This window comes from Octopus sinensis, linkage group LG21, assembly GCF_006345805.1.
Source record: "Octopus sinensis linkage group LG21, ASM634580v1, whole genome shotgun sequence".
NCBI lineage: Eukaryota > Metazoa > Mollusca > Cephalopoda > Octopoda > Octopodidae > Octopus > Octopus sinensis.
The window spans coordinates 16,683,853-16,695,812 of record NC_043017.1 but is presented as its reverse complement, the minus strand read 5'-3'; the positions used below and the strand labels follow the sequence as shown (position 1 = coordinate 16,695,812).

The 11,960-nt window shown below is 37.4% G+C and overlaps 1 protein-coding gene across 1 annotated transcript in view; it reads left to right on the top strand.

Annotated features, from left to right (window-relative positions):
• LOC115222856 (serine-rich adhesin for platelets) overlaps positions 1 to 10,034 on the top strand; it is a 29,988-nt gene extending 19,954 nt beyond the window's left edge. The window contains exons 5-6 of the mRNA XM_036511767.1: positions 7,902 to 7,957; positions 8,883 to 10,034. Coding sequence (XP_036367660.1) covers positions 7,902 to 7,957; positions 8,883 to 9,932 — 1,106 coding nt within the window. The 3' untranslated portion in view covers positions 9,933 to 10,034. The remainder of the gene's footprint in view (positions 1 to 7,901; positions 7,958 to 8,882) is intronic.
• The last annotated feature ends 1,926 nt before the right edge of the window (positions 10,035 to 11,960 follow it).

The window sequence follows — 11,960 nt, the reverse complement described above, 5'->3', positions numbered from 1 at the left end:
ATCAAAGAAAAACAGAAAGATGAAGGGTAATGGGGATATCATAGGAGGAAATAGGGCATGGAGTTGTGCAGGGTTTCTAGACCCTGGTCTCCAGTCGTTCTGGTCCTGAGACCAGGCTTCATGACAGTATTCAGATTTGAAGATTACTCACAAACTATGAATATATTTTGTCCAGAAGCAATGTAAAATTATGATAAAAGGAGAATATGACATAATACTTGGTTAACTGAATGTCAGTTTATATAACAGATTTGAAATTGCTTAGATTTGTGATGGTAGAAAGAAATTCAGAATTCCCGTTATGAATATTCTTTGATATGGAAGAGGACAGCACTTTTTCTAGGATGTATATTTTGCAAATGCTACAGTTTTGTTTTTGCTCTTCAGATCAGTTCAGAATATGACATGTTAAAATCCAATTGCTTATTTTGCCAAAGATGTGTTGATTGAACCATAATTTGAATAGATTTACTGCAAGACTCACGCATTCTTTAACAACTGAATTATGGTGATTGTCACCATGGCTCATCTATAGATTTACCATCAATTAGACATATTACATTTGTCTGGGATTTATGGTCATTGGAGTTGTATTTCTTCTTGTTGATGTTAAACAATGATGCTGGAAAATTCTTTGTAGTAGAATAGTTAATTTTAATGGTATTACTATTAAAATTACTTTTGAATTTGCATTCACAAGAAAAATGATTGGATAGAAGTTTTTAAAAAATGTTTCGTAATTCTAGAATGAACATCAAGTTTATAAACAGAACTGTACCATATTCTCTCTTTTACTCTTTTACTTGTTTCAGTCATTTGACTGCGGCCATGCTGGAGCACCGCCTTTAATCGAGCAACTCGACACTGGGAATTATTCTTTTGTAAGCCCAGTACTTATTCTATCGGTCTGTTTTGCCGAACTGCTAAGTAACGGGGACATAAACACAGCAGCATCGGTTGTCAAGCAATGCTAGGGGGACAAACACAGACACACAAACACACACACACATATATATGACGGGCTTCTTTCAGTTTTCGTCTACCAAATCCACTCACAAGGCTTTGGTTGGCCCGAGGCTATAGTAGAAGACACTTGCCCAAGATGCCACGCAGTGGGACTGAACCCGGAACCATGTGGTTGGTAAACAAGCTACTTACCACACAGCCACTCCTAAGCCTTTCATGTTCTATATATTTTTTTTTTGTCTATGGGTGTTATTGTAACTCTTTCTTGTATAATAACTTTTTTCTTTGAAACTCTAAATCTGTTTGCTATTCAAATTTTGTTGGATTAAAATCTTACCACCAGAGCACAAGCCATCGTACGGGAAACAGAATTTAATGTGAAGTTAAGATGGGATTAAAAACCCTTAGATGTTTGTTGCTGACTCCCTTGCAACGCATATTCATATCAAGCTTCACTGTATTATTTTCCCTTACCCAGGAATTATTGTGAAACGTTAGGGTAGATGTTCTCTCGAGCATCTGCATATGATAATCTGCTTGTTCGTTCACTCGTTATGCATTCGTTAGTTGGAGAGGAGGAGTGAAGGAAGAAGAAAGGAAGAAGTGGAGAAAGGGGATTAATATTAATATGCTTAGGCCAAATGGTCACATGGTCAGCCTAAAGGTAGGAGATGAAGAACAAGAGAAAAAGACGAGGAAAAAGAGTGGGTGGGGGTGGGGGGAAGGAATACTTGTTACGTCATTAAAAAGTTAGCTGAAGGGAAAGAGAGGTGGACAGGTGAGGTGGTTATATTGAGAGAGGTGGTGGTGGTGGTTGTGTTGATATTGGAATGTATGTTTTGTACTGAACTAATTTTTTTTTTCTATAGTGATCCTTGCATATGCATAATTGCAATTATTTATCATCTGCTCGCTTAAAAAATTGGCATTTGCTTGTAAGGGTTAATTTAGCCTAAAGTCTGGATTCACAAGAAACACGGTTGCAAGCTGCCCAAGAAAGGATGCCCAGACGTAGAGCACGGAACAGACGAGAAGACATAATGATAATAAAAAGAGAAACAAAAGACAACACTGATGGAATCGTGACGAAATGGATGTAGACAAACATCAAGAATATTTAAAGAAAGCTAAACTATGAATGCTAGAAAAATGCAAATCATCTGTTCTTTCTTAAATAAGTCCTCTTAATTTTTTCCATCCCGTGGAATTTACACAGGTCCTACTAGTAATACTAATTTTGCTATCAAATATACTAGCTATTGTATAATTTCCTGTAAAATCTCATTATTTTGGAGTAAAAATTTAATGATAAACAAATACTTTTGAGCCAGTTTATAACAAAAATGTTGACCTATAAAGATTAAGAAGATTATTATACTTATAAATCTTTTTACTAACAATTTCTGATTCTGTTATAGCAGATTTGATAAACACAATAGATTGGTTTTGTTAAAATATTAAGTTTTATGTTCTTTAAAAGTACTTTTGACTCTACAATTGGAAGAAAAGGGAACTCCATATGTTGTATAAAGTAGGCTTGTTTTCTGAGTAGGCAAAGTAAGCTGTGCTTCCCCAGACTAAAATTATATCAATTATTAAATATAAAAAGTAAATAATTCTCAGTTCATGAAATTCACTATAAATGGCTACTATTTAGATTTAAAACAAACACAATGTTTGCTGTTTAATATTAATTCTAGGCCTGAATCTCATTGTTACTGTTTTGTGCCAGGTCAGATTAGTTCAAGGTCAAGGATATAAGACTTGGTAGGAGTGAAGAGAGAAGATATGAGTGTGTCACAAGATATGTGCAACTAGCTAATGCAAAGGAGTAGAGAATATTGTAGTAGCAATCATGTAATCGGAAAAAGAAGACACAACGTCCATGAGCTAAGGATTGCAGTGCCTTGGTGTATGGAGCCAATGAATTTGATGGGTTTTCTTTTGGATGTTTGTATATAGGGATGCAGCACTGTCTCAGAGGTGGCTTGACCGCATATGGAAGATGCCTGTGTCATCTATGTATCAACGTGTTTTGTGAGAAGTGGGTCATTAATGTACAGAGTGTGGAGTGAAAATTTCTATGTATATGATGTTTTTACAGAAATCATATTAATATCAAATGGTGTAACATTTGTATTATTATATACACACAATTGCTGAAATTTATTCATGCAGCCTTTTTTTATTAATGAATTTAACATTGGTCCAGTTATATTTTGCAATTGCCTGTTGGGTTTTGTATGTGTATTTAATACCCTGATAAGCCGCTTAGAGGATTATATTGTGGATTGAGATGGAGTAGTTTAGTGGTGTGATGCAATGGGCTTAATGTACATCATCTTTGATTTTTTGGCTTTTTTAAACTTGGCATTTTTGAAAAGACAAATTGTGTTGCAAGGAGATGGGAGTTGTCAGATTCAGTGGATCATTTTAATGTATTATTGGAAATAGCAGGGTAACGACAATACTAATGACTGTAGGGCTTTTTTCTGTGACGAGTTGGTTTCTTCGTGTTACACAGCAAACTAGACACTCCTCAGTTCCACCAATAAATTTCGAAACCGTTATTAGAAACTTCTTTTGTACTCTTCTTTCTCTCCCCGGCTAATCATATCAACCAACCCAAAGCACCATTACTACTCTCTGCCTGACACTCCATATCTTACAGTGTTGCTGTCTTTGGATCTGGGGGCGGTTCTTTTGGGGTGGGGGGTGGGGTTCTTTGAAAGTGAGCCTTATTTGTTTATTAGTTTCCTTTGATTTTGGTGTGCATGAAATATGTTGAAATTACGAGGAAATTACCTGCTAGGTAGGGTCGTTGCTAGGAGACAGGTGAATGAAAAGTCTGTTTTAATTAAGTCACGTGTACTTTTCTACCCCCGTTACTACTCTTCCATTTGTGTTACCCTGATGGTTCAAACATCCAAGACATTTCTCCCCCCTCCCATTCTGAAAAGACTACGATATTTATTCTTGAACCGATATGAAAGATTGTGATTGTCGTCTCTGATGCATGACATTGTGAGTGCTTTTGACTCGTGTGTGGCCACTTCTAGTATGCAGTAGCAACAACAGGAGAAACAGCAGGAACACCAACAACACCAGCAATTCCTTTTTAAGTGTTTTATTGTTTTTTTTTTATTGAAGAGCTGGTCAGCAGCTGGACCCAGGTGAAGAAAATGCACTGTAAAGCCCCTTTTTAGTTAGAACCCGTTGCCACTGTGCTTTGCGTTACTTCGTTATTCATATAATTTATCTCATATTTTTTTCCCTTTTCTAGTGAAGGACATTTAAGAATTTATATTGCTAACAACAACAACACTTGCAAATACTTGATTTATAAACATCACCCATCACACAACCATCACAATACTCTTTACTCTTTTACTCTTTTACTTGTTTCAGTCATTTGACTGCGGCCATGCTGGAGCACCACCTTTTAGTCGAGCAAATCGACCCCGGGACTTATTCTTTGTAAGCCCAGTACTTATTCTATCGGTCTCTTTTGCTGAACCGCTAAGTGACGGGGACGTAAACACACCAGCATCGGTTGTCAAGCAATGCTAGGGGGACAAACACAGACACACAAACACATACACACACACACATATATATATATATACATATATACGACAGGCTTCTTTCAGTTTCCGTCTACCAAATCCACTCACAAGGCATTGGTCGGCCCGGGGCTATAGCAGAAGACACTTGCCCAAGATGCCACGCAGTGGGACTGAACCCGGAACCATGTGATTGGTTAGCAAGCTACTTACCACACAGCCACTCCTGCGTTAACAATGGTCACATAACTATGACATCGTTAATAAAGGCTGGGTTTCTTGCCTTTAGGTTGAAATCAAATTTAAACAATGGTGTGAGCCTTCAGTGAGTGAATACTTGCACAATATACATAAAAGCTTGATTATATTTGAGCTTTAATTGAAACCCAAAGATAGTCTTCAGAGTAGAAATATTGTCAAGAAAACATACTGTATGGGAGGAAATGTGGGCCGTGATTAACTGACCAACAACCAAAGGTTTGTTGGTTCATATCCTGTCACTAGTAATATGCTACCACTTAAAAAGAACTAATAACGATTATTTCTAAACTAATATCATCATTAAATGTCTGAATATTTGAAATGAGTTATTATAATTTGAGAACTGTTAATCTCATCTCTAAAAATCAAATTATTCATTTTATATTTATATTGTGGAGGCACAATGGCCCAGTGGTTAGGGCAGCGGACTCACGGTCGTAGGATCATGGTTTCGATCCCCAGACCGGGTGTTGTGAGTGTTTATTGAGCAAAAACACCTAAATCTCCACGAGGCTCCAGCAGGGGATGGTGGTGATCCCTGCTGTACTTTTTCACCGCAACTTTCTCTAACCCTTTCTTCTGTTGGCATGCTCGCTTAGCCAGTGAGGTGGCGTCATTTGAAGGCTAAAACAATGCGAAGCGCATTGTGACCAGCGATGTGTAGCAACATCTGATAGCCTGGTCGGTCACGTGTTGATTTCTAATCACCATCAGATGCATTAGTACTGGATCAGATTTTAAGCAGGAACCCTTATCCAAAATTAAACATAACAAAGCGTCTGACTGTGTCTCATGCATGAATCTCAAAGCACAACAAATCAATTAAACTATGTCCAGTTCGCAAGTCTATCAAAATTCTCTACCTCTGCACTCTATCAACCTTTCAGCACTTTTATGTACTTTATGTGTACTTTACTCTCTCTGACCCCCGCTCTATCAACTCTGCTCTGCCTCAAAGTTTGGCTTTGTACCCCACTCATTCCTTTTTATGTCAACGATCTACCCATTGTATCCAACAATACCTGTTCCTATCCTTTCACTCCCGTGCAACTTAGACGCCTTGCATCAAACCTACATTGATTCCATGAACACTTTTCAATGGAGTTTGCACCAATCTTGTTCTCTTCTTTAACAGCACAAAGACATAGTCACAACCGATAACACAACCATCACATACCCTTCCTAGACAGGAACTAGAAAGTTGCTACAAATTTTAGGCTATTCTGTCACTGGAGAATATCTCCTGGTAAGTGGAAATACTCAGCATCAAAAAGACTGGCTTTCCTCTTTAGAAAATACTTCATCCCTTATGAATCCCCTACAAATTCCAGATGAAACTCACAATAGAGTACTCCCATACCTGGGGCAGTGTTATTGCTACCCATTCAAACATTTCCAACTGTATCGAAAGAAAGTCCACCTGATCAACACAAAACTGCTTGCTAACACATTCCAACCTTTCGGCCCTTCAGGGGTCCTTTCTTCTCTCTCTCTGCTTCTACCACTGTTACAATGATCTGCTCCTCTGAACTGGCCGGATTCTACTACCTCCCCCTCAACTACATGCAGCTTACTCGTCTCATCTCTTGTATTTTGTCTGAACCAGTCCTTCTTCCACGAATTTTATCCCTGCACATGCTTTTTGCTGCAACTTGGAACTTTTAACCACATCAATCTCACAAGTCTCAGGGTTTGTCAAATAAATTCAATAAAAAGAAAATGCTCTTACCCACAGAAATAGGTACACTATGCCATTGATACATGGACAGGAGCAAGCACCACTACCATTGGTTCTTAGTTCAAATCCAGTCCAAGACAATGTATATCCAGGAATAAGATACTTAATGATGATTGGAGATCAAACTGATCAAAATATTGTGTCGATGTAAATATGAAAAAAAATCTTCCATATCTAATGATGAGGTTAATAACCTAAAACATTATTACCATAACATTATTTCTTCATCTTATCTCACACCACTGTCAATATTATCATTGTACCATAAGCATATTTTCCACACCTCAAATCTTTATATATAAAAGAGAGGTTGTGTGCTGTCTGTCTCCTACGATTTAGATTCTTAACTACTCCCACATTTTGCAGTGCAGTTTAACCAAAACCGGGTATGTTATAGTCGTGATTCATATCGAGCCCTTCTGGGTATTAGCACGCGTTTACAATGAGTCTACGATTTAAAAAAAAATTTACCATCAATTTTTCCCATTTTAATGCATTTTTGGCATATATAAGGGAAGTAACTCTCTAAAAATTTATTATTAAATCTCAGAACGTAAAAAGCTACAGTAACACCCCCCCCCCTTGTGGTTAGCCATATTGAGATGGCTATTATACTTTACATCTCTAAAAATGCTTATATAGTTATTTCCCTTACAAACCCGAGCAACGCCGGGCGATACTGCTAGTATATTATAAGAACAGAAGTTTTTGAGAAATCTTGAAAATGTTATCTTGAAAAGAAATACGATTTCTTGAGTCTGAGAATTTCAATTTCTTTATGGATTGAGTAGTTCCTCCCTGTTAATGTCATTGGTGACTGAGAGGGCCAATTTTGTGTAACAGAAACAAAGGGAGCAATAAAGGGGGAGCAGAGAGGAGTATAGTTGTTGTTGCAGTATCTTTTCTTCTTTTTTTTTAAACTTTTCCTTTTTTTTTCTTTTGACTTCAGAACGATCAGTTCTGATGGGAATGGAGTGAGGCTTGTTGAAGCAGTTCTAGTCTGGTTTGTTTCCATGAAAAACACAACCTGTCACATGTAGTGCAGTGTTTGAATTAGGCAAGCAAAGCGTTGAAGGACCATCCACATGGCATTTCTGGGCACACTAATTAACGAAGAGTAGTTTTCTGTTACACCCTGCTTTTCTAACACAGAAAGCCATGTCAACTGTGCCACGAGAGGCACATAAACTACATTGAAATTCAGGATAAACCTTTTCTGAAATGGTCTGGAAAAGGTTTAGATGGATTCTTGCAAATATTTTCCCTACAATGAAGAGCAATTAATGCAATGCTGTTCTGTGATAAAACCCATAAGATTTTTGAAATTCATTGGGAAATTGGCAGTCTTATATTTTCACGATCTGAGTGAAAAGCCTGGTTTCAAGAAGTAGCCACCCTTATTTTAGTAATTCAAAAGGGATGTTGTCTGGTCCTGGAAAATTTCATACTCTCTTTTACTCTTTTATTTGTTTCAGTCATTTGACTGCGGCCATGCTGGAGCACCGCCTTTAATCAAGCAACTCGACCCCGGCACTTGTTCTTTGTAAGCCCAGTACTTATTCTATCGGTCTGTTTTGCCGAACCGCTAAGTGACGGGGACAAAAAAACACCAGCATCGGTTGTCAAGTGATGTTGGTGGGACAAACACAAACACACTCACACATACATATATATACATATATACGATGGGCTTCTTTCAGTTTCCATCTACCAAATCTACTCGGAAGGCTTTGGTTGGCCCGAGGCTATAGTAGAAGACACTTGCCCAAGGTGCCACGCAGTGGGACTGAACCTGGAACCATGTGGTTGGTAAACAAGTTACTTACCACACAGCCACTCCTGCGCCATAGTTTCATTTGGTTCATACTCTTGAAATTGTTGTTGTCTATTCATCATCCATGGCTGTTGAGGATGGTGTGACATATTTCTCAAGAAATCCTCTGCTATTGTTGAATTCTGATTCAGCAGAGAAGGGAAAAAATGTCTCTTCCAGCATTTGGAGGATATCTTGTGACTCGTGTCGAGATGTCAGAGCATCTGCAGTGAAAAGATTATCTGTTGATGTCTTTTCTGGGTTAAACAGTTTCTTCAATTCCACCAAAATAATTCCTAAGATCGTAGGCATCTGCATAGTCTTGTAGCTGTATTGCTTCTGTGCCATTGTTTTGTATTTTCTGAATTTGGTTTGTCATTAATGTTTGAATTTTGAAATCAAGAATAATATAATCAGAATAATGTCTACCTTTTTTTTCTTTTTATTGAAATCTCTGTTTTTAAAATTCATAAATTAATTAAATATTTATTTATATATACATATTTTCTTTTTTTTTTTCTCTCTTTCTCTCTCTTTTCAGAACTCATTTAATGGTATCAAAGTTCCTGGCAATAGAACTAAGGTGCCGGAGGGTCAACTGTCCTATCCTCTGCCGTTATCAGCTGATACCAATTGTAACAACAGTACTCAGGATGCTGACATCCACTCAAACAGGAACATCTTGCAAACGGTGTCCCTGGAACCAAGGCCAGCTTTGCCCCCACTTACGTCTTCTTCTGAAGGACAGTTTCAACTGTTATCACCAAACTGTGATACCTGTGGTGACAACTACAGTTCTCACAGCCAGAGTGATAACCGTTCAGGCAATCACATTGCTGGTGAGCGAAGCATTTCAAAGACCCGGAATCTTCCGATTTGTGCTCAGCAAAAAACAGTTGATTCCGGTTCTTCTGCTTCCTCTTCTCTAGACGTTGGAGGCGGCAAAGGTGGGGGAAATGATTGTGCAGGTAATGACAGCTGCATTCACTGTGACATTAGGGGCACTGACTCTAACACTCTTCCTTCTTGCACAGGCACAGATTCTCACCTTTCAGAAAAGACAACAATAAATGACAACCGCATTGATGTGTACAAAACTCTCGCTGGCACTAGAGTCAGTACAACTACAACACCAAATACTATTATCGATACAACACCTCCTACTCTACCTACCATTACCTTTAGCTCTGCCGTTGCTGCTACTTCAATAGACTCTTCTACTGTTGCCACTACCACACTGACTTCTAGCGCTGCTGCTACTACTACTACTACAGCTAATGTTTCCGAAAGAACCGAAGCTTCTCCCTCCCCTAATACCACAGCTTTGACGTCCATTTATTATCCCCATAACAATGCGAGTGACCATGGTGTTGGCGATGCCGCAAACGGCAGAACCACACCAATTACCTCCGCTGATTATTTGTGGCATCACCTGGAGCAGCTGATGTCGCATAGAAATAACCAGGTAGTTAAACTGCTTTTCAGCTATGGAATCGACAGCAGTCCAATTCCCACTTCAGGTAGGACTACGGAACATTCCAAAGAGAACCACATTTGGAAAAGAATTGAAGAACATGTTCCTACACTTTAAACTAAGTTTAAATGCATTAAATGCACATACAGGTAACACACATACAGGTAAGACATACCTGTGTGTTAATTTGTGGGACAAATTTCATATGATCTAATGGTTTAAAGAATATAGGAGCAAGATGCTAAGAAAGTAGTGTTGTTATTCACATAATTATGTACAGAATTCCTATTTTCAATTCCTAGAGATTTATAATAGAGATTACAACAGGAATGGTTCTCATTCCACTAGGGACTGACAATAGGTATTGTTTGTTATAGTATTAATATTTATTAATACCACTTTTAGTGACACTAACTCTTTTTGTGTGTCTGATTGGCATAAAAGTTGGTTTAGTAATTGGAATGCCATCCAACGAAACCAACTTTGCAAGTCTAGAAAATGGATGTAAAATAATAAACGGTTAATACATACATCATATGTATGCAACAAAGATTGTGTGTGCATGTGTGTGTGTATATACACACACACACACACGCTCACACATGCATACATACACACATATTTATATTTATTTATTTTTACAAAAAAATAGTTGACTGTAACTCCAAAGTTTCGCTAACGATCATCTTCATCAGTCAGCCTGTTGAAGTTACTGTTAACCTTTTTTTTATAAAAATAAATTTTATACATTACATTTTTCTGTTATTTTTGAATATCTTTATGTATAGCCATACATAAAACACATTTATATACATAAACAACATACAAATGACAAATGATTAACTCCATGTATGTATATGATAATGATAAATTCATATACATTCAGAATGTTTTTTTTTTTTAATTCTATGTTAATTTTTTTTAAGATTATCTAATATTTGTTTTATTTTTCCTTAGCAACAGAAAAGGTTAAAGTTATATATTTATCAATGCAGCTTTGTTTTCTTTAATAAAATAACATAATCTAATGCAACTGTGTTAAGAACGGATGTGTGTGTGTGTGTGTGTGTGTGTGTGTGAGTATACACATATAATACATGAATACATAGGTACACACACACATGCTTATATTTTTCATTAGTAATTGGTGTTATGAAGGAAGAGCAAACATCATGTATTTTAAACAAGTAATTTTTTCCAGGTCCACCAATTCGATCAACGCATCAAATCCCTCAGTTTTGTTTTTCATTTCCTTTTAAAACAAAAAATTGTTGTCTTAAAATAAAGTTTTCTGAAGTATTTATTTCTTTTCTGAATTTATCATTGAGTTACGCTAGTGTGACATTACTGCTGAAAAATTATTGTTGTGGTTGTTTATTTTAACTGTTTTTTCAAACATCCAAGTTCAAAAAATATTGCTCGCGGAGTGGTTGGTGTTAGGAAGGGCATCCAGCTGTAGAAACACTGCCAGATCAGACTGGAGCCTGGTGCAGCCCCTGGCTTCCCAGACCCCAGTCGAACCGTCCAACCCATGCTAGCACGGAAAACGGACGTTAAACGATGACAATGATGATGACGTTGTCTGTAAAATCACCAACATAATGGTTTCCTCTAAGAAACTCCTCAGCTCAGTGCAGAGGTTGCAGTTGTTTGCATGAAATTTACCGATTTCTTTTTAGAATATTCAAAACATGGCATTTAAATATTTGACAGAAAACCAGAGGAGTCTGAGCAGTAATAACAGTGCCTTCCCCATGTTAAACCAAAGTATTACCACTCTCACCAGTCTGACCAAAACAATACCAACAATGAAAACGAGAACAACACACCTGCCAATGACACCTGTACAACAATTACTGCTACTGCCATCATCACCTGCATTAATTAACACCAATACAATAAGCAATCAAATTGCTGAAAGGAATATGTTGACTGGTTGTGATTTCACAGCTGTAGGGTCCATACAGGAAGAAATTTTCGTATCTATCCAGGATTTGAAAAACTGCTATAAAATTCCTCATAAGATATGGTAGTATCATATCCTAGAATATTCCGGAAAATATTTTGCAAGAAACTAATCACTAAGCTATCATGAGCTGGCAGAATCGTTAGCACACCGGGCGAAATGCGTAGCCGTATTTTGTT